Genomic DNA, 24,192 nt, shown 5'->3' on the forward strand with positions numbered 1-24,192 from the left:
ATATTTCTGCATAAATATGACCTAAAACATCATCAGATTTTCATACAAGTCCTAAAAGCAGATAAAGAGAACCTGATTAAACAAATGAGACAAAAATATTATACTTGGTCATTTATTTATTGAAGAAAATGATCCAATATTACATATCTGTGAGTGGCAAAAGTATGTGAGCCTTTGCTTTCAGTATCTGGTGTGACCCCCTTGTGCAACAATAACTGCAACTAAACATTTCCGGTAACTGTTGATCAGTCCTGCACACTGGCTTGGAGGAATTTTAGCCCATTCCTCCGTACAGAACAGCTTCAACTCTGGGATGTTGGTGGGTTTCTTCACATAAATTGTTTGCTTCAGGTCCTTCCACAACATTTCGATTGGATTAAGGTCAGGACTTTGACTTGGCCATTCCAAAACATTAACTTTATTCTTCTTTAACCATTCTTTGGTAGAACGACTTGTGTGCTTAGGGTCATTGTCTTGCTACATGACCCACCTTCTCTTGAGATTCAGTTCATGGACAGATGTCCTGACATTTTCCTTTAGAATTCGCTGGTATAATTCAGAATTCATTGTTCCATCAATGATGGCAAGCTGTCCTGGCCCAGATGCAGCAAAACAGGCCCAAACCATGATACTACCACCACCATGTTTCACAGATGGGATAAGGTTCTTATGCTGGATTGCAGTGTTTTCCTTTCTCCAAGCATAATGCTTCTCATTTAAACCAAAAAGTTCTATTTTGGTCTCATCCATCCACAAAACATTTTTCCAATAGCCTTCTGGCTTGTCCACGTGATCTTTAGCAAACTGCAGACGAGCAGCAACGTTCTTTTTGGAGAGCAGTGGCTTTCTCCTTGCAACCCTGCCATGCACACCATTGTTGTTCAGTGTTCTCCTGATGGTGGACTCATGAACATTAGCCAATGTGAGAGAGGCCTTCAGTTGCTTAGAAGTTACCCTGGGGCCCTTTGTGACCTCGCAGACTATTACACGCCTTGCTCTTGGAGTGATCTTTGTTGGCCAACCACTCCTGGGGAGGGTAACAATGGTCTTGAATTTCCTCCATTTGTACACAATCTGTCTGACTGTGGATTGGTGGAGTCCAAACTCTTTAGAGGTAGTTTTGTAACCTTTTCCAGCCTGATGAACATCAACAACGCTTTTTCTGAGGTCCTCAGAAATCTCCTTTGTTTGTGCCATGATACACTTCCACAAACGTGTTGTGAAGATCAGACTTTGATAGATCCCTGTTCTTTAAATAAAACAGGGTGCCCACTCACACCTGATTGTCATCCCATTGGTTGAAAACACCTGACTCTAATTTCACCTTCAAATTAACTGCTAATCCTAGAGGTTCACATACTTTTGCCACTCACAGATATGTAATATTGGATCATTTTCCTCAATAAATAAATGACCAAGTATAATATTTTTGTCTCATTTGTTTAACTGGGTTCTCTTTATCTACTTTTAGGACTTGTGTGAAAATCTGATGATGTTTTAGGTCATATTTATGCAGAAATATAGAAAATTCTAAAGGGTTCACAAACTTTCAAGCACCACTGTATTTGCTTAACAAGATGCTTAGTCTGTCATACCAGTTTAAAAAAAAAAACAAAAAAAACGCTGACCTTCATTCCAAATCTAGTGTCGGGTTTGTCCACTCCGTAATCTTTCATGGCTTCCTCGTACGTCAAGCAGGGGAAGGGGGTGCTGACTGGCCCCTTGTCTTCTGGCCAGGAGTAGTGCAACAAGCCCTCGATCAGAGCCATGATTCCAGCCGCATCCACAAAAGACATCTCAATGTCCACCTACATGTGCACAAGACTTTTTTTTTTTACAAGACTGTTGCTGTATTGATATTAGTAGCAGAGCTGAGCAAAGCCTAGGCCATTTTGTTTGAAGCTTCCCCCTTAAGCTCTTAGCGCAGCTAGCAGATTGTGTGGGAGGCAGAGAAAGACAAATCATCCCATCTCAGCTTTCACTGGCATTCAGAGCCAAACTCAATTCTCACATGTACAACAACCAATTTTGGACTTTTGTGGGTCATTACCTGTGTGAATTCAGGCTGTCTGTCAGGTTTGGCGCCTTCATCTCTGTAACAGCGTGCCAGCTGAAAGTACCTGATGTTACAGCACACACACATTAAATCAGAGATTTAAGACTTTGTTCAAAGAGCCTGTCAATCATGATTCATTTCGACAAACCCGTACGTGGTTCGTCCTCAAACTGCTGCCACAAAGTTGGAAGCAGACATTTGTATCCAACGTCTTTGTATGCTGGAGCACTGCATTACAATTTCCCTTCAATGGAACTAAAAGGCCCAAACATGCTCCAGCTCGACACTGCGCCTATTCTCCATGAAGAAACTTGGTTTGGAAGAACTCAAGTGTCCTGCACAGAGCCCTGACCCCAACCCCACTTTGGGATGAACTGGAACGCAGACTGTGCGCCAGGCCTCCCATCAGTTTCTGATCTCACTAACACCTGTGTGGCTGAATGAAACAATTCCCTCAGCCACGCTCCAAAACCTAATGGAAAGCCTTCCCAGAAGAGTGGACGCAGATCTAGCAGTAAAGTGGGACAAAGTCTGGAATGGGATGTTCCAAAAGCATAAAAGGGTGTGATGGTCAGGTGTCCACAAACTTGTGTATATATATCAGTGTTCTCCACTACCTGAAGTTATAGCTCGGCGGTAGTATTGAGCGGCCGTCGCCGGGGGGTTCGTGAGGGGGGTGTCCCCCCTCGCACCAGAAAATTTTGAAATATTTCCTGGCATCTAAGTTGCATGTTATTTATTTCGCAAGTGGCTGCTTTTGTGCAAAATCTTCTGACACTGGGAGCCGACTTTACATTTATTTTGTCACTCCATTACTGAAATGTTTATTGAATAGAATATTTGTTTTTAGTTGAATTCTACACAAAATTACCTTTCATTTGATGTGCAGTATGTGTCTTTTCTTTCCACCGTACTCCTCTCGGAGGTCTGAGGCAATCGGAGCCACTTAACTGACACGCACTCCTCTGTCGCCGCACTACACATGCATAGTGACAAGTGAGTGAGCAAGCGTTAAGGGCCTCTGATTATCTCAGGATAGAAGAAAGCAGAGCCCGGGGAAGAAGATAACACTCCCAATATATGTTGTTATTGTTTTACTTTTCTTTGAAGTAAACCTTTTTTTTTTTTGGACTGGGCAGCCAAAAATTAAGGCTCGGCGACGCATTTATGAGTCAGCGGTAATAGCTCTTCTAGCCGTTATGACTCGGCGGGCTGCTGAGTCATTAACGACAGTGGAGAACACGGTTTATATATATATATATATATATATATATATATATATATATATATAAAGAAATGTAACTTTTTATATTTAAAAATTTAACAGAAGGTTAATATCAAATCCGTGGAGCTCTGGAAAGGATATGAAGGGGGGGAAAAAATGATGTACTTTTGCAAGATTGAGATTTCAGTTTTCATGGTGTTTCGATTTCAATGCCAACGTCACCACTCGGTGACGTCAGTGCAGGCCCTCTAGCAAAAAAAGTTTTGAATATACACTGCTGGGCCGAAAAAAAAAAAGTCGACATTTGGATTTAAATAACCAAATACACAACAGCCTTTGATTGGATAATTACTGCAGTGACGTGTTTTAGCTGGCAACAATCCTTTTAACCCTCACTGATGCAGTGAGTAGCTTCTCATTTCTTAAACATTTCAGAAGACATATCGTGTGCTCATGGGAAAAATGTTACTATGTTTCAGAAAGTCAAATTACTGGCCTGCATCAAGCAAAGAAAGAAAACAACTAAGGAGATTGATGAAATGACTGGAACTGAGATAAGAATTGTCTAATGCAGGGCTTTTCAAAGTGTGGGGCGCGCCCCCCCTGGGGGGGCGCAACGTGAGAGACAAAATGGATCGAATTTTAGTACCTAAAGCTACAGGTAAATAAATAAATAATAACTAGACTGCATTTCCGCAGAGAAAATGCAAAGTGTGCTTGCTGAGCTGTAGCAGAACAACTATCATGCCAACATGCTAATGCTAACAGTTAGCATACTAGCATGCTAACAGTTAGCATACTAGCATGCTAACAGTTAGCATGCTAACAGTTAGCATACTAACATGCTAAAAGCTAGCATGTTAACATGCTAATAGATAACATGCTAACAGCTAGCATTCTAACATGCTAATGATTAGCATGCTATTTGTTAAAATTCAAACACTAAAGCTAATATGCTGACAGCTATCATGCTAACAGCCTAACATGCTAATGGCTAGTATGTTAACTTTTAGCATGCTAACACGCTGAGGGTGACATGCTAACAGCTAACAGTTAGCATGCTAACATGCTCAGGCAAACTCGCTAACAGCAAACATGCGAACTCTGCATGCTACCATACTAATCCTAACATGTTAACAGCTCTCATGATAACATGCTAATGGTGAACATGCTAACAACTCGCAAGCTAACAACAGGCATGATATTGTAATGGGTAACATGCTAACAGCTAGCATGGTAACACGTGAATGGTTATATGCTAATTGCTATCGTGTGTGCGTGTAAGTATTCATAATGAAGTGGCCATTGAGTTGAAGTTGATTTGCTGTCAAAGTCTCAAATTAGCAGATCCTTGCCAAATGCATCATCACCTATGGGGGAAGGGAGGAATGACTCAGTCAAGCTTCCATTGATTAGCGGCAAAATGGAGAAAAAATGGACGGATGAAAGGCAAGACAAAGCCGAGTGCGGGTCGGAACCGATATCACGTGTGTGATGGTGATTTGGCCTGAGGTGCCGTGTGAAGTTTGGTGGATGTGTGGTGAAGTGTTACTGAGCAAAACTCCATTCATTTGAATGGGGCCAAAAATAATGGAAGCCTATGGAGGTAAAAAGAGATGCGTGAAAACCAAAGAAAAGACGAGCGCAGGTCTCAGATGAGGGGATGGATCTGTGCGGGGACTTGGCCTGAAGCATCAAGTGAAGTTTCTTGAAGTTTGGTCACTTGGTTAAAAAACTTGGAGAGTGAAAGTTTTTCTCCTGAAACACCATTCATTTTCAATGGGGCCAAAAATCAAATGCAAGCCTATGGAGGAAAAAGGGATGAGCAAAAAGAAAGGAAAAATATGAGTGCGGGTCAGAACCGATTGCATGTATGTGTCGGGGGAGTTGGCCTGAAGTATCACATGAGGTTTGGTGCATCTGCGATGGAGCGTGTCCGAGTAGCACAATTCGATTCATGAGCCCTATTCATTCTGTACGGGAAAAAAACCAAAAGAAAAATGACAAGAACAAGAGAATGGGCGTGTTGATCCAAAAGCTGTATACAAGCACACTAAACCACATCGGGCCAGACGTCTCAGAGTTGGAACGGTGCCCATCTCAAACGCCCTAGGAGGAGTAGTGGATCCAAAAAACGTATTGGGCTGCTGTGTGCTTGAGCAAGCACAATAATAATAATAATAATAATAATAATAATAGGGCGGCACGGTGGTGTAGTGGTTAGCGCTGTCGCCTCACAGCAAGAAGGTCCGGGTTCGAGCCCCGTGGCCGGCGAGGGCCTTTCTGTGCGGAGTTTGCATGTTCTCCCCGTGTCCGCGTGGGTTTCCTCCGGGTGCTCCGGTTTCCCCCACAGTCCAAAGACATGCAGGTTAGGTTAACTGGTGACTCTAAATTGACCGTAGGTGTGAATGTGAGTGTGAATGGTTGTCTGTGTCTATGTGTCAGCCCTGTGATGACCTGGCGACTTGTCCAGGGTGTACCCCGCCTTTCGCCCGTAGTCAGCTGGGATAGGCTCCAGCTTGCCTGCGACCCTGTAGAACAGGATAAAGCAGCTAGAGATAATGAGATGAGATGAGATAATAATAGACAGTAGAACTCGTGGCTATGTTTAATAGTGAAAGTAAGAGCATTTCCACACTCACAGTGTGATGAGAAATCACAGGGTTGGGACTAAAAACAGTTGTGTGTCCATAAGAAAGCCATTTGTTAATGAGACTAATCAGGCTTCAATTTGCTAGGGAGCATAAAGATTGGATTCTGGAGCAATGGAAAAAAGTCACGTGGTTTGATAAGTCCAGATTTACCCTGTTCTTGAGTGACGGGTGTGTCGGGGTAAGAAGGGAAGCTCATGAAGCGATGCATCCATCATGTATAGTGGCTACTGTGCAAGCCTCTGGAGGCAGTGTTATGCTCTGGAGTTGCTTCAGCTGGTCAGGTCGAGGCTCAACAACATTATGGGGCAATAAAATGAAGGTCAGCCGACGACCTGAACGACCAGGTTCTCACATCAATGGATTTTTTCTTCCCTGATAGCACAGGCATAAAAGTAGGGCTCAGATTGTGAAAGAATGCCTCAGGAAGCACGAGGAATCATTTTCACACATGAATTGGCCACCACAGAGTCCCGACCTTAAAGTGCATATCACGGGTAAATTCAGGAGCAAGGTCAATGTAATTCTCCTATTTTATATGAAACGTTGGTCAAATATCTGTCACATTTTGCGCAATTTTTTTTACCTTGCGCAATACCAGAAAAATTCAGTTGAAAAGCAAGCCGTTTGAGGCTGAAAAAACTTGGCATTTGGATTTCCCGGGAAACGTTGATTTTCGTGACGTCACGTGCGGGACGCCTCCTTCTGAATCCTACGTCAGCGCCGGTTTGTTTATGAGAAAACGACCGTATTATTTACATCCCCGGTGTTGTCTCCATCGTCTTCACGACTTGAATCATCATCAAATCCAAACAGATGAAGCCCCAATTCTGACATCTCATTACATTCTTCATCCAAAGGTTTAGTAACATTGCGCTCAGGTGACGATTCCATATTTCAATGCAAAATCACTAGAGGCTAAACTTGGTCTACACAGGCTGTGCACTGAAACCGTGCAACTCGCGCAGCCTGCTGGCGCTTCCGCATGTGACGTCACGAATCTGGTTCCAGACTCCCTTCGGATTTCTCCAGACGCGTTTTATTTTATTTTTTTCTACTGTAGACAGATGGCCTTGTGCAAAATTACCCTTCTGGATGAGCGTGTAAAGGGACATACTTCCATATAAAAAAAAAATAAAAACGAAATTGGTCCAGAATATGCACTTTAAAGTGAATGTAATGCCTTATTGTAATGCTTTAAAATGAATATACATTATTAGTAATGACCAAAATGAATTAATAAAACAGGGGGGAAATAATATTAATTATTTGCAAGTAAATCGCAGCGTCCGAATCCCGGAAAAAGGCAGCCTTGCCTCAGGGCTAATCTCGCATGAAGTCATGCGTGGAACCCCGGTTATCTGGGTCATTTCCGTTCATCTGACTCTGTGCTTGTTTACTCATTGAAATTGGATATTATTGATGGAATCTTACAAAAATAACGATGGGAAAGCACTGCGTTGTGTTTGGATGATCAAATCCATATACAACAGGACATTCGGTTCACGACTTTCCGAGAAATGACACTAATCTAAAGCGACAGTGGGTGTGGTTTGTGCAAATGAAGCGGGCAGACTTCGTGTCGCCTACTAATAATAAATCTGATTAATCACCACCAGAACGACCACATGGGGATTATTGAAGCAAAAAGAAACCCATTTATTTAATAAATGACATTTGATCTGACATTTGGACAGTTCGTCGATTCCTGCATTATCGCCCACTTCGTGTTTTCTTTCAATAAAAGTACACCAAGTGTACGTTTTAAAGACTATATTTCTGCATTTATTGAGGTACATGTAAATATTTTGCAGCAGCCAGCTTAGAATAAAAATCCACAAACCAATCTGTGTTTCCGATTCTCTCTGACTGGTGGTGCGCTATCGGCAGTGAGCGGGACTGTCGTGAACTGAGTGAACGTCAGTTCGTCTTGGGGGCTCGAAAAGAACCGTTTACTCCGGGATATCCTTGATAATCATCTGCCTCTTCATCCGACATATAAGAATCCCAATCACTATCAGAATTCTTTCCAAAACGTGATTCCATATCGAGACTGGTCTAACCACTGCTGAGCACAGGAACGAAATTGATACCTGATTGTTACATGTGTGACATCACACACCCCTTCGGGATCTTCCGGTTCAGTCTCGGCAGATTCCGAGACTGAATTGGCTGATTTTATTGATTTTCCAAAAATTTATGGCTTTTTGGATCAGCTGTGGTTCAAAAACACATGGTCAATCAACATAACGATTGTTGCTTTGTACAAGGAAAAAAGTGGCGTTTGGGGACATGAAAGTTACTTTAACCCCATTGAGAATCTTTGGGATGTGCTGGAGAAGACTTTACGCAGTGGTTCGACTCTCCCATTCTCAACACAAGATGTTGGTGAACAATTAATAATAAATGTTGTGACATTGCATAAGGTTATCGAAACAACGCCATGACGAATACTTGCTGTAATCAAATATGAGTGTACGACCTTTTTTTTTTTTGGCAGGGCAATGCTCTGGCAAAATAACAGGAAACTCTAACCCTAGCAAATTTTAAAAGTTGTGTACACTCTATTTAGAGGTGCATTCGCGCCATTCCAGAAATGTAGGAGGTGCGTAAAAACGAAGAGACCCTTAATGAAGAGACAGGAGGCAAAGTTGGAGGTGGCGGAGTTGAGGATGTTAAAGGTTATAGGCGAAATGTAGAATATCAACTTTATTGCCTAGAAGAACGACCCAAAAAGCAAATTCAATTTTCCTAGTGTTTAATTTGCACCCTAAAATTGAATAAAACGGTTAAAATATACCGTTTTGCCCAATTTCTGAAGGTTTGTTTCCATCTCACTTAGGCGCGCTTTCACCGCCAGGGGACCGTCGTCGTGATGTCATTTAAGCCAAACAGACTGGGAGTAGCTCTGTGTTTATTTGCGAACCGAACACACGTGTACAGACTTTGGTCATGAGAGGTTGTGTAAAATGTCTGAAAGCGACAGCGATTTTGAAGTAGGAACTCTCCAAATTGAATATTGAGAGGTGAAACCATACATGTATGAACCTATGGCTGTTGCGAAGCACTCGGTGAATGCGGCTCATTGGTTTGACCGTGTGGCCTCGGAATCGGACAGCGACTCGGCCGACTCTGATCGCGGTGACCCCGGACCTCAACAAGACTCGCGTCCAAACGATTTATCCTGGTAGTTATGATAAATTCGTACTTTCGTAGTAATACTAAATAAGAGCCCTTTTGAAGAATAATTAAACCACCCTCCCTCGTGGATATCAGTAACGATTACTGGACAGTGCGCCGGTAGGCCACATTAGCCTGCCATCCGCGGCATTATACTATTTATAGCCTACTCTAAGCAAGGAAATATCCCTTTGTCTCATTTCCACAATGATTGTACAGGATCCCTCAGGATTCTTGACTTGTCAATTGCGAGCAAAAGTAAAAATGTTTACCTCCAATCTTCTCCTTTTTGCTTGGGCGTTGCTGGTCCGTTTCTTCTTTGACTGCTTGATTTTGTTTCATGCACAAAATCCACTCTCTCCGCCTCGTCTCCTCTTCCGGAAAAAAAAAACCCTCTGGCTTCATGCGCACAATCCACTCTCTCCGCCTCTTCTCCTTTTTCGGAAAAAGCCAACCCACTCGCTCCGCCTCTTTCTTTTCGGAAAAAGCCAATCCACTTGCTCCGCCTCTTTCTTTTCGGAAAAAGCCAACCCACTCGCTCCGCCTCTTCTCCTTTTTCGGAAAAAGCCAATCCACTCTCTCTGCCTCTTCTACTCTCTCAGAAAAAGGTAAAAACTTCTTCCTGAACCGGTCCCGTTGTTACAGTTCACTGTACAACAATAAGGCATGTTTTTTCTTTGGAAATTCCTGAACGCACGTCTGCACTCAAGCCGAACGGCAATGTAAGTAAACGGAAATGGACTCAACTCAAGTGATTTGTTTGGCTTAAATGGCGTCACGCGCCGAGTGGTCATGAAAATAGCCGAACAGAAATTCTCCACGATCCGCGCTAACTTATTTTAATTATTACTTATTAACAATACTTCTTGGGACCAGAAGAAAATTACAGAGGGTTTTTTAACATATAAGGTTTCAAATGTGCATAAAATTAAAACCGTTCCCTATGAGCTTTAAGGGTTGCGATGGGAGTGACAAGGTTGGACAGGATAAGGAACGAGCACATCAGAGGGACAGCACATGTGGAGAGCTTGGGAATGAAGCTAAGAGAGATGAGACTAAGATGGTATGGGCACATCCTGAGAAGAGATGCAGAGCATGTTGGAAGGAGAATGTTGAGGATGGAGCTGCCAGGCAAACGAAAATGAGGAAGGCCAAAGAGGAGCTACATGGATGTGGTGAGAGAGGACATGAAAGTGGCAGGTGTGGTAGAGAAGGATGCGGAAGACAGGGAGCAACGGAGACAAAAGATCCGCTGTGGTGACCCCTAATCGGGAGCAGCCAAAAGAAGAAGGTGTAAAAAATACCATTTTGCAAGTTCATCTTCCCCGGCCCCAACATGTCCCTTCCAGGGCTCCACACAAATCAGCTGCTTTCAGTCAGTCAGTTATTATTATTTTTTTAAATGCTGCATTCTGTGGCTGGATGGACAGATACCTTATTTTACAGGGACACACCAGCCTCACCTACAGCAGTACTGTCTCTAATTAGTGCTTATAAATATGCTTGTAGGAGTCAAATGCTGGCTCAATTTTGATCTTGTGGTCATTTCCTTTAAATATTAGACTTAGATTTCACTGGTTAAATTCAGAATTGCATTTTTTTATAGCACTAACTAGGTTTTACTTTGGGATGTGTACTTTCATTCACAACAGAAAGATATTCAAGTTGAAGTTCTCATCTCATTATCTCTAGCCGCTTTATCCTGTTCTACAGGGTCGCAGGCAAGCTGGAGCCTATCCCAGCTGACTACAGGCGAAAGGCGGGGTACACCCTGGACAAGTCGCCAGGTCATCACAGGGCTGACACATAGACACAGACAACCATTCACACTCACATTCACACCTACGGTCAATTTAGAGTCACCAGTTAACCTAACCTGCATGTCTTTGGACTGTGGGGGGAAACCGGAGCACCCGGAGGAAACCCACGCGGACACGGGGAGAACATGCAAACTCCGCACAGAAAGGCCCTCGCCGGCCACGGGGCTCGAACCCGGACCTTCTTGCTGTGAGGCGACAGCGCTAACCACTACACCACCGTGCCGCCCAAGTTGAAGTTAATTTTTTTTTTTAAACCAAGTCCCTCCGGCAGTATCCTTTGCCCGTCAAAAATGTCCTCTCTGGAAAATCACTCACTATACGATGAGGTTGTAAGTGATTTTTTTAAAGAAAATATTTGACACTTTTGAAGCAGAACACTGTTGTTGTACAGTAAAAACCAGAATCTGAAACAGGTGTGAGGCACACTTGCAGCAGAGCTCCACATGTGGTTGAATTGCGAGTCCGTCAAAAAGGGTCCCCTCTGGAAAACCACAAGGACTGTGGTCGCCACTTCAGTTGTCATCACAATTACCACTGCATACAAACATCAAAAATTTGTACTTAAAATCACATCAGTTTCAACAATTTTTCCACTTCGTATACCTTACTCTTGCGGACTATAAGAAAGTGGGTCAATTTTAGAAACGCACTACATGCTGTCTTCTCACCACAAGTACCCTAACATGCCCAGTATATGACCTGTAGCTCAGTTAATTTCCATCTCGAAAGATCATTTTTGGCAGCAGGGAAACAAAAATCTGAGGCTTCATTTTCAAACTATTGTGGACCTGAAAAGTATACCCTGATTGTGAAACAGCCCAAATATAAAAAAAGATATCCAACTCTCTCAGAAAAACTGCATTGTGACATACAGTGCTGAGCGTAAATGAGTACACCCCCTTTGAAAAGTAACATTTTAAACAATATCTCAATGAACACAAACAATTTCCAAAATGTTGACAAGACAAAGTTTAATAGAACATCTGTTTAACTTAACGGGAAAGTAAGGTTAATAATATAACTTAGATTACACATTTTTCAGTTTTACTCAAATTAGGGTGGTGCAAAAATGAGTACACCCCACAACAAAAACTACGACATCTAGTACTTTGTATGGCCTCCATGATTTTTAATGACAGCACCGAGTCTTCTAGGCGTGGAATGAACAAGTTGGCGACATTTTGCAACATCAATCTTTTTCCATTCTTCATCAATGACCTCTTTTAGTGACTGGATGCTGGATGGAGAGTGATGCTCAACTTGTCTCTTCAGAATTCCCCAAAGAAAAGAATTTCTTTACACCACAAAGGTGAAGGCTACAAGATGATCAGCAAAGCTTTACTTATCAGTCAGAATACTGTAGCAAAAGTGGTACAAAAATTTAAGAAAGATGGAACTGCAACCATCTCACAGAGACGTCCAGGTCGTCCACGGAAATTAACACCTCGACAGGGGCGTCTTCTGATGAGAAGGGTTGAAGAAAATCAGCATGCAAGTTCACTGCAGTTATCTAAAGAAGTAGAAAGCCAAACTGGGGTGACTATTTCCCATGACACAATACGGCGTACACTGCAGAGGAATGGCATGCATGGATGCCGTCCCCGAAAGAAGCCTCTCCTAAAGCCCAGGCACAAAAAAGCCCGCCTAGAGTTTGCCAGGGCCCATGCTGACAAAGATGAAGACTACTGGGACTCTATACTCTGGAGTGATGAGACCAAGATAAATGTTTTTGGAACTGATGGCTTCAAAACTGGCGTCGCAAAGGTGAGGAATACAAAGAAAAATGCAGGATGCCTACAGTGAAACATGGTGGTGGCAGTGTCCTTATGTGGGGCTGCATTTCATTGATGGCATCATGAATTCACAGATGTATTGCTTTATACTGAAAGAGAAGATGCTACCATCACTCTGTGCCCTTGGTCGTTGTGCACTTTTCCATCATGACTAAACACACAGGCTGTTGAGGCCACTGTTGGATTTCTGAAGAAGAACAGGGTGAAAGTGATTCAGTGGCCAAGTATGTCTCCTGATCTGAACCCAATCGAACACGTATGGGGAATTCTGAAGAGACAAGTTGAGCATCACTCTCCATCCAGCATCCAGTCACTAAAAGAGGTCATTGTTGAAGAATGGAAAAAGATTGATGTTGCAAAATGTCGCCAACTTGTTCATTCCATGCCTAGAAGACTTGGTGCTGTCATTAAAAATCATGGAGGCCATAAAGTATTAGATGTAGTAGTTTTTGTTGTGGGGTGTACTCATTTTTGCACCACCCTAATTTGAGTAAAACTGAAAAATGTGTAATCTAAGTTATATTATTAACCTTACTTTCACGTTATAAGTTAAACAGATGTTAGATTAAACTTTGTCTTGTCAACATTTTGGAAATTGTTTGTGTTCATTGAGATATTGTTTAAAATGTTACTTTTCAAAGGGGGTGCACTCATTTACGCTGAGCACTGTAATTTATCATGAGATCATCATATAGCCCAGGCCCAATGACGTCAACAGCGACAAAACCTGAACAGCTTTTTAACAAAGAATGGAGACAGGCCATCTCTTCATCATGCCAGGTGAAGGTTCTCTCATACCCTGACCTGAAACAACCTGGAAAACAGTGTGTGCCAAATAATCAGAAAATTACACATGAAACCTAATCTGACAGGTCAAACTCAAAAGGCCAGAAATCCAATTATAACTGAACATGACACCAAATAGAAACGTGGCTTGAATTCGACTGGCAAAAATGTCAGATTTTATTATTCTTCCTTTTAAATGTTAGGAGAATTTAACAAGCATAAAATGTTTGAGTGATTCACCTCTTGGAAAAAAAAAAGTTTAATGAACAGCTGGAAGCAAAAATGAGTCTACAAAACAGAACTTTTAACTCCAACTATTTTTTTGTCAGTTGATACTTGTCTAGAATACATTATATTAAAAGTTTAAGGCTGTTGAGGAAATTTATATCAAATTACAATGCGCTTGGATATCATGTGTGCACTCTCCAACGTTTCTTTTTCTTTCTTTTTTAAATTAACGTGATGCAGGCTTGTAGTAGTCCAGTCCAACTCGTGCCCTAATTTTAAGGAATCGTGACTCAGACTTGGACTCGTGCGTTAACTTTATTCAGACTCATAAATTGAAGATGAGGGCTGGGATTTTTTTCTGTATTTTTTGTAACATGCCATACATAATAAATTTGGCATAAGATATTTATATCTGGATTCATTTTTGTACTAATTTTGTCCAAGAGTGTCACACCTGGCGCGTGCATCTCAGGCCACTCGCACCTGCACAGGATTAAGACGCCACGCCAACAGCACGCCAACATTAAAAACTGTGAAAACGCACTTACTTTGCGAAGTATTGAGTTGCATTGCTGACACATTACCAAGCCTCATCTCCTTGTTTGGGTTCCTGATCCCTGATTTCCTGTTTCTCGTCTGTGATTCTGCCGAGTCCACGATGGCCTGTTTGTGCCTCGCTTGACCTATCGGCTGTTTCACCATTTTACGATTTTGCCTGCTGTTCTGGATTGTTTACCGTCTTCACTTGTATAAATACAGTAAACACACCTTCTGCACTTCCATCCGTCTCCCAACCATCTCTGACAGAAAACTTTACACTCCCTGACAAAGAGAATGCATATTCACCTGTTCATACGTCATGTTCAGGAACAAACTAATGTTAATGGCGCTAAAACAGCCGCCGTCAAATGGTGCGGGTGGAGTCTTGTTCTCAGACTCGACTCGAAATTATTTTTTAATGACTTGGACTTGAACACTGGGACTCAACACTGGACTCAGAGGTTTAGTGACTTGACTAAAACACTGATGTGACATCATACTGTATATTCTACCCAAAATGGCAACAGACTCGTAACACACAGTGTGACCTGTCGTCAATTAGCATGTTATTTGACAATAAACCAAGATCACAGTACACCTTCAAAGAATACTGCAGCTATAAAATCAGTACTTGTGAAGAGATGGAAGATGATCAATTTCTTGTCGTCAAATGTACAACCCCGATTCCAAAAAAGTTGAGACAAAAGTACAAATTGTGAATAAAAACGGAATGCAATAATTTACAAATCTCAAAAACTGATATTGTATTCACAATAGAACATAGACAACATATTAAATGTCGAAAGTGAGACATTTTGAAATTTCATGCCAAATATTGGCTCATTTGAAATTTCATGACAGCAACACATCTCAAAAAAGTTGGGACAGGGGCAATAAGAGGCTGGAAAAGTTAAAGGTACAAAAAAGGAACAGCTGGAGGACCAAATTGCAACTCATTAGGTCAATTGGCAATAGGTCATTAACATGACTGGGTATAAAAAGAGCATCTTGGAGTGGCAGCGGCTCTCAGAAGTAAAGATGGTAAGAGGATCACCAATCCCCCTAATTCTGCGCCGACAAATAGTGGAGCAATATCAGAGAGGAGTTCGACAGTGTAAAATTGCAAAGAGTTTGAACATATCATCTACAGTGCATAATATCATCATCAAAAGATTCAGAGAATCTGGAAGAATCTCTGTGCGTAAGGGTCAAGGCCGGAAAACCATACTGGGTGCCCGTGATCTTCGGGCCCTTAGACGGCACTGTATCACATACAGGCATGCTTCTGTATTGGAAATCACAAAATGGGCTCAGGAATATTTCCAGAGAACATTATCTGTGAACACAATTCACCGTGCCATCTGCCGTTGCCAGCTAAAACTCTATAGTTCAAAGAAGAAGCCATATCTAAACATGATCCAGAAGCGCAGACGTCTTCTCTGGGCCAAGGCTCATTTAAAATGGACTGTGGCAAAGTGGAAAACTCTTCTGTGGTCAGACAAAAAAAAATTTGAAGTTCTTTATGGAAACCAGGGACACCGTGTCATTCGGACTAAAGAGGAGAAGGACGACCCAAGTTGTTATCAGCGCTCAGTTCAGAAGCCTGCATCTCTGATGGTATGGGGTTGCATTAGTGCGTGTGGCATGGGCAGCTTACACATCTGGAAAGACACCATCAATGCTGAAAGGTATATCCAGGTCCTAGAGCAACATATGCTCCCATCCAGACAACGTCTCTTTCAGGGAAGACCTTGCATTTTCCAACATGACGATGCCAAACCACATACTGCATCAATTACAGCATCATGGCTGCGTAGAAGAAGGGTCCGGGTACTGAACTGGCCAGCCTGCAGTCCAGATCTTTCACCCACAGAAAATATTTGGTGCATCATAAAACGGAAGATACGACAAAAAAGACCTAAGACAGTTGAGCAACTAGAATCCTACATTAGACAAGAATGGGTTAACATTCCTATCCCTAAACTTGAGCAACTTGTCTCCTCAGTCCCCAGACGTTTACAGACTGCTGTAAAGAGAAAAGGGGATGTCTCACAGTGGGAAACATGGCCTTGTCCCAACTTCGAGATGTGTTGTTGTCATGAAATTTAAAAATCACCAAATTTTTCTCTTTAAATGATACATTTTCTCAGTTTAAACATTTGATATGTCATCTATGTTCTATTCTGAATAAAATATGGAATTTTGAAGCTTCCACATCATTGCATTCCGTTTTTATTTACAATTTGTACTTTGTCCCAACTTTTTTTGAAATCGGGGTTGTAACATTAAAGCGAGAGACAATTTAAAAAAAAAAAGCTCAACTGTGAGCTACTGCTCACTTACGTATCCACCCCCCCCCCCTTTTATATCAGAATGCAAGCAACCGAAGGAATAGGACACTTATTAAGAATGTTGACTTCAACCAATAATTAACCCTGAAACCAGTAAGTAAAGAGCAGTGTCACTCCCCAGGGATTTCACATAGCATCCGAGTAAACTGTCATTTTGAAATAGCATTTTGCTTCTTGAAATAGCGTCAAAATCCACTCTATATGTTTCATAAATACATTCAGTCAGTAAACAGGAAGTCGATGTGGGACAGACCTCAAAACAGCATAGATGGTATAGAACCCCAAGCTGAAGTTTGGTACCAAGTGGCTATGATTTGTGGTTGCTGAGAAAAAGTGTGTTTCAGACATATGGAAATATGGACAAACAGACAGAGGTTAAAAAAAAAAAAAAAAAACAGTATAACCCCCTCCCTTTTTTTCTGAGCAGGGGTATAAATAAATAATAAAAAGACTAATTTAATTATATACAAATAGGAAAATGGTATGCTAATAAAATAAACAAAAAGGTAAGAGGCACCTAATACACTTATTACAATATGGCTTTCATCCTTATTATTCAGCTGCCAGCTTATAATAAAATAGCTTTGAATATGGCACATCCTCTTTCTGCACTAAGAACTAGAAGTACCCTATTAATGTGTACTGATGGTAGCAGAAAGCATAAAAGAAAACCCTCTTGAAATGAAAAACTCGAGAGTTTCAGCAGGAGTGCACCATCATTGAATGTGAAGTGCACATTTAATGTGAACGTGACCAAAAGATATTAAATCGAGGACATGAAACCCTAATGTGTGTGCAATATGTAGGCAAATAAAAACAGCCCATTTTTTATTCAATGTCCTCTCCTGTAAAAACGTGTTAAAAAGGTCACTCATCCTTATGCTTACTGCTCACTTCAAGTAAGTGTAGTTCATAATTTTATCCATATATACTGTACACACACACACACACACACACACACACACACACACAGCAATGATACAAAGAATTAATTCATAATATATCTCATCTCATCATCTCTAGCCGCTTTATCCTTCTACAGGGTCGCAGGCAAGCTGGAGCCTATCCCAGCTGACTACGGGCAAAAGGCGGGGTACACCCTGGACAAGTCGCCAGGTCATCACAGGGCTGACACATAGACACAGACAACCATTCACACTCACATTCACACCTACGGTCAATTTAGAGTCACCAGTTAACCTAACCTGCATGTCTTTGGACTGTGGGGGAAACCGGAGCACCCGGAGGAAACCCACGCGGACACGGGGAGAACATGCAAACTCCACACAGAAAGGCCCTCGCCGGCCATGGGGCTCGAACCCGGACCTTCTTGCTGTGAGGCGACAGCGCTAACCACTACACCACCGTGCCGCCCCTAATATCACATTATATATCATATATTTATATATTTAACATTGTCCTTAAATGGAATTTCATCATTTTTAGGTTCAGCATTTACAAACCCCATTTCCATAAAAGTTGGGATATTTAAAAAATATAAAAGCAAAACTCTGATTTGTTAATTTCACGTGAACCTTTATTTAACTGACAAAAGTACAAAGAAATGATTTTCAATAGTTTTAATGACCAACTTAATTGTATTTTGTAAATATAAACGAAGTTAGAATTTGATGCCTGCAACACAACACAAAAAGTTGGGCCAGACGCAAAATAGGACTGAAAAGTTTATATGATATTCAAGTAAACACCATTTTGGAAGATTCCACAATAAGCAGATTAATTGGTAACATGATTGGGTATAGAAGGGAGCATACACCAATATACCAAAAAAGGCTCAGTCTTTGCAAGCAAGGATTGGTTATGGTTCACCCCTTTGTGCCAAAATTCGTGACAGAGTTGTTCGCCAAGTCAAAAAGAAAACATCTCAACACACGATTTTAGGTCTTTCAAAATCTACAGTACATAATATTGTGGAAAGATTCAGAGAATTCAGAGACATCTCTGTGCGTAAAGGGCAAGGTCGGAAACCACTGTTGAATGTGCGCGACCTTCGAGCCCTTGGATGGCACTGCCTGAAAAACTGTCATGCTTATTTGACAAATATAGCCACATGTGCTCAGGAGTACTTCGGAAAACTGTTGTCACTTAACAGAGTCTGCCGCTGCATCCAGCGATGCTACCTGAAACTGTATTACACAAGGAAGAAGCCATTTATCAATACTATGCAGAAATACCGCTGATTTTTCTGGGCCCGAACTCATCTCATATGGACTGAAAGACAGTGTGTGCTGTGGTCAGAGGAGTCCATATTTCAGTTTATTTTGGGGAAAACCAGACGTCGAGTTTTCAGTGCCGAAGGTGAACACGACCATCTAGTTTATCAGGGAAAGATGGAAAAGCCAGTGTCTGTGATGGTATGGGGGGCATCAGTTCCCATGGCATGGGTGAGTGCACGTGTGTGAAGGTACCTTTGATATATTGGGGTGTATATTGGGATTTTAGAGAGACATGTTCATCAAGGCAGCATCTCTTCCCGGGAAGTCCATGCTTATTTGAGTGGGACAATGCCAGGCCTCATTCTGCATGGACTACAGCAATGTGGCTTCACAGACCTAGAGTGCATGTGTTTGACTGGCCTGCTGCCAGTCCAGATCTGTCTCCAATTGAGAATGTATGGTGTATCATGAAGAGGAGAATCGGACAACAGCGACCACGGACTGTTGAGCAGCTGAAGTCTTGTATCAAGCAAGAATGGACAAAAATTACAATTGCAAAACTACAACAATTAGTATCCTCAGATCCCATATGATTAAAAAGTGTTATTAAAGGAAAGGTAAATGTAACAATGCTAATAATGCCGCCGTTCCAACTTTTTTGAGTGTGTTGCAGGCATCAACTTCTAACTTTGCTTACATTTACAAAATACTATCAAGTTGGTCAGTAAAACTATTGAAAATCATCTTTGTACTTTTGTCAGCAGTGGCGTAGCCAGGATTTTTTACATTTTTACATGGGGTGGCCAAGGATATACAAGGGGTGGCCATGCTGTGACTAAATGGGGGGGGGGGGGGGGTCTGGGGGTCCTCCCCCAGGAAATTTTGAATTAGCTAGATTTGATTTCCTGTATTCTGATGTATCTGGTGGCATATCTGGTGCCTAACTCATGAACAAAACCCATGTGAGCCAAGAGGTCAGAAATTAATGTATTAATTTATTTATGGAACAAAGCATCTGCAAAACAAAGAAACCATCCAACTTGTTTACTCTAGTTAAGCATCAGGATTTTAACGATCACTACTAAAATGCAGAAGTAAAAACTAAAAGATCACCTGTTCCAGGCACCTGGGAAGTAGTAAGGATATTAGTCAGGCTTGAATAAAGAGTGCTTTGCTCAGGAAAAGGAAAATACTTGTATACTTAACTCATACATACAGCATATGTAAACACTTACAACATGTTGTGATCTTGTCCATTGTAAGTACTGTACAAACAATGTGTTGAGTTACAAAATGTGTGTGTGTGTGTGTGTGTGTGTGTGTGTTACACTGATGTAACACATGACATAGATGAGGTGTAGTGCATGAGTGGTGTGTGTGTGTGTGTGTGTGTGTGTGTGTGTGTGTGTGTGTGTGTGAGAGAGAGAGACAGAGAGAGGGGGGAAAGTATGTGCACTGCATGTAGATATAGATGAGCTGTAGTATACGAATTGTATGTGTGTGTGAAGATATGTTACATGTAAATACAAAAATGAAGTGCATAAGTTGTGTGTGTGAGAGAGAGAGTGTATGTTCAGAGTGCAGGAGTGTTGTGTGTGTTATATGTGAATATAGAAATGTAGTGCATGGGTGGTGTGTGGGTGAGTGTGTGTGTTGAGAGTGCACGAGTGTTGTGTATACCAGTGAGTGTGTTACATGTAAATATAGAAATGTAGTGCATCATGCATGAGTGGTGTGTGTGTGTGTGTGTGTGTGTGTGTGTGTATATATAAGAGAGGGTGTGTGTTGAGAGTGCATGAGTTGTATCTTATAGTGAGTGAGAGAAAGACATAGTGTGTGTTAAGAGATTGAAGTATGTGTTCATATATGAGAGAGAGAGAGAGAGTTAAGACAGTGCATGAGTGTTACATTTAAATATAAAAATTTAGTGCATGAGTTGTGTGTCTGTGTTGAGAGTGTATGAATTTTACATGTAAATATAGAAATGCAGTGCACAAATTGTGTGTGAGAGTGAGATAGACAGTGTGTTAAGAGAGTGCATAAGTGTTGTGTATGAGTGAGTGTGTTGCATGTAAATATAGAAATGTGGTGCATGAGAGGGGTGGGGGAGAGTGTGTGTTGAGAGAATGCATGAGTGTTGTGTATGTATGAGTGTGACAATTATTAAATCATTCAATGTGTACTCCCACCAGTAACACACAACATCTCTATATTTTCATGTAACAGACAAACATTAAAAGTTGTACAACCCCGATTCCAAAAAAGTTGGGACAAAGTACAAATTGTAAATAAAATCGGAATGCAATAATTTACAAATCTCAAAAACTGATATTGTATTCACAACAGAACATAGACAACATATCAAATGTCGAAAGTGAGACATTTTGAAATTTCATGCCAAATATTGGCTCATTTGAAATTTCATGACAGCAACACATCTCAAAAAAGTTGGGACGGGGCAATAAGAGGCTGGAAAAGTTAAAGGTACAAAAAAGGAACAGCTGGAGGACCAAATTGCAACTTGTTAGGTCAATTGGCAATAGGTCATTAACATGACTGGGTATAAAAAGAGCATCTTGGAGTGGCAGCGGCTCTCAGAAGTAAAGATGCGAAGAGGATCACCAATCCCCCTAATTCTGCGCCGACAAATAGTGGAGCAATATCAGAAAGGAGTTCGACAGTGTAAAATTGCAAAGAGTTTGAACATATCATCATCTACAGTGCATAATATCATCAAAAGATTCAGAGAATCTGGAAGAATCTCTGTGCGTAAGGGTCAAGGCCGGAAAACCATACTGGGTGCCCATGATCTTCGGGCCCTTAGACGGCACTGCATCACATACAGGCATGCTTCTGTATTGGAAATCACAAAATGGGCTCAGGAATATTTCCAGAGAACATTATCTGTGAACACAATTCACCGTGCCATCCGCCGTTGCCAGCTAAAACTCTATAGTTCAAAGAAGAAGCCGTATCTAAACATGATCCAGAAGCGCAGACGTCTTCTCTGGGCCAAGGCTCATTTAAAATGGACTGTGGCAAAGTGGAAAACTGTTCTGTGGTCAGACGAATCAAAATTTGAAGTTCTTTATGGAAATCAGGGACGCCGTGTCATTCGGACTAAAGAGGAGAAGGACGACCCAAGTTGTTATCAGCGCTCAGTTCAGAACCCTGCATCTCTGATGGTATGGGGTTGCATTAGTGCGTGTGGCATGGGCAGCTTACACATCTGGAAAGACACCATCAATGCTGAAAGGTATATCCAGGTTCTAGAGCAACATATGCTCCCATCCAGACGACGTCTCTTTCAGGGAAGACCTTGCATTTTCCAACATGACAATGCCAAACCACATACTGCATCAATTACAGCATCATGGCTGCGTAGAAGAAGGGTCCGGCTACTGAACTGGCCAGCCTGCAGTCCAGATCTTTCACCCATAGAAAACATTTGGCGCATCATAAAACGGAAGATACGACAAAAAAGACCTAAGACAGTTGAGCAACTAGAATCCTACATTAGACAAGAATGGGTTAACATTCCTATCCCTAAACTTGAGCAACTTGTCTCCTCAGTCCCCAGACGTTTACAGACTGTTGTAAAGAGAAAAGGGGATGTCTCACAGTGGGAAACATGGCCTTGTCCCAACTTCGAGATGTGTTGTTGTCATGAAATTTAAAAATCACCAAATTTTTCTCTTTAAATGATACATTTTCTCAGTTTAAACATTTGATATGTCATCTATGTTCTATTCTGAATAAAATATGGAATTTTGAAACTTCCACATCATTGCATTCCATTTTTATTTACAATTTGTACTTTGTCCCAACTTTTTTGGAATCGGGGTTGTATTCTGCGGTTAGAGTGAGCAAAGTGATTCACAGACAGCTAACTTGCCGACGTAATTTTCTCTTTTGAGTCGCACAATCGAAAACCACCGACATTTTGCTTTCTATCTATCTAGTATCTATCTGTGTGTGCACACAGCACAAATCCCACTGTAACCGGATATCTATAAAGACGCATATTTATCTATATGGTTGCATTTACATGTAAACGAAGGTTTCAGGTCACTGAAAACGGATACTTTCAAAAACCCCGGGCAGAGTGGAGATTTCTGGAAACTCGGGAGATTTCTGGAAACTCTGAGGACAGAATTGTAACTGTATGTCTACAAAGTGAGAAAACTTGGAGAGTACAAGAGATGAATAACTTGCATCCCAAATTAATCACACGTTCACACAGTTCGTAGGTTGTTGTGTTATCGGACTAGAGCATGACTATCTGATACCACCTGCTGCTTGAACACGCAAAATGTTTATGTGCTACGGTAATATGCATCCCTGCAGAAACCAAATAGGCGGAACAAAAATCCAGCGGGCGGAACTAACATTTTGTGGGACATATCGGTTTTATAAATTGTATTGTCCGGCCCTGGGGTGGCCACGGCGGGGCCACGGCGTGCCCTGGGGTGGCCACGGCCACCCCGGCCACCCCTTAGCTCCGCCCCGTTTGTCAGTTAAATAAAGGTTCACATGAACTAACAAATCACACATTTTTGGTTTTTACTGCATTTTGGAAAATATCCCAACTTTGCTGGAAACCGGGTTAGTACACTAGGGATAGGCAATCCAACAATCTTACATGGTGGATGATCTTAATTTGGCATATGATTAGTTTTTCAGAGGAAGCTCACAGATTGTGTCATTAAATACATAAACTAGAAGGGCACTCAGGGAGTACAGCCCTCCTCCAAGGCCAAATGCCACATCTCGCACATTAGCAAAAAGGAAATTAAATTCATGGATCCAGCTCGTGACTTGGATCAGCTCCAAAATTTAATGGGTTCTTCTTTAGCACATGCCACAGGCTTCCACCAAATTTCATGGAAAGTGGGCTGGTGGAGTTTGTACAATCCTGTTTACATTCAGACACACTGCACAAAAAACATAACCTCCTTGGTGGAAGTAATACGAGCACTGTACAAACTTGCCCACTCCACATGAACTAAGCAAAAGTGTGGTTGTGTCACAATTACGATGAAGTGATTATGCATCTTGGTGGTATAACTTATTTTGCAAACACAAGGCAGCATGACAGATGAAGAACAGCAGTGGGCAGAGCAGATCCTGAAAAAAAAGCATCAAAGTGCAGATCTACAGATCACTTCCAGTGAGATCTTTCAGAATAAAACAAGATCAACTGTGAGCTACCGCTCACTTGTGTATCCCCCCCCCCCCTCTCGCTTATATCAGAATGCAAGCAATCAAAGGAATAGGACACTTATTATGAATGTTGACTTCAATAAATAATTAACCCTGAAACAAGTAAGTAAAGAGCAGCGTTCTCCCCAGGGATTTCAAATAACATCCGGGTAAACTGTCATT

At 41.6% G+C, this 24,192-nt stretch overlaps 1 protein-coding gene across 3 annotated transcripts in view; it reads right to left on the bottom strand.

The window, feature by feature from the left end:
* Positions 1 to 24,192, bottom strand: part of dars2 (aspartyl-tRNA synthetase 2, mitochondrial) — a 119,081-nt gene that overhangs the window by 49,138 nt on the left and 45,751 nt on the right. For all 3 annotated transcript variants that reach the window (XM_060931251.1, XM_060931242.1, XM_060931233.1), the window contains 2 exons: positions 2,051 to 2,120; positions 1,629 to 1,808 (listed from right to left, as the gene is read on the bottom strand). In XM_060931251.1, coding sequence (XP_060787234.1) covers positions 1,629 to 1,808; positions 2,051 to 2,120 — 250 coding nt within the window. The remainder of the gene's footprint in view (positions 1 to 1,628; positions 1,809 to 2,050; positions 2,121 to 24,192) is intronic.

This window comes from Neoarius graeffei, chromosome 1, assembly GCF_027579695.1.
Source record: "Neoarius graeffei isolate fNeoGra1 chromosome 1, fNeoGra1.pri, whole genome shotgun sequence".
NCBI classification, from domain to species: domain Eukaryota; kingdom Metazoa; phylum Chordata; class Actinopteri; order Siluriformes; family Ariidae; genus Neoarius; species Neoarius graeffei.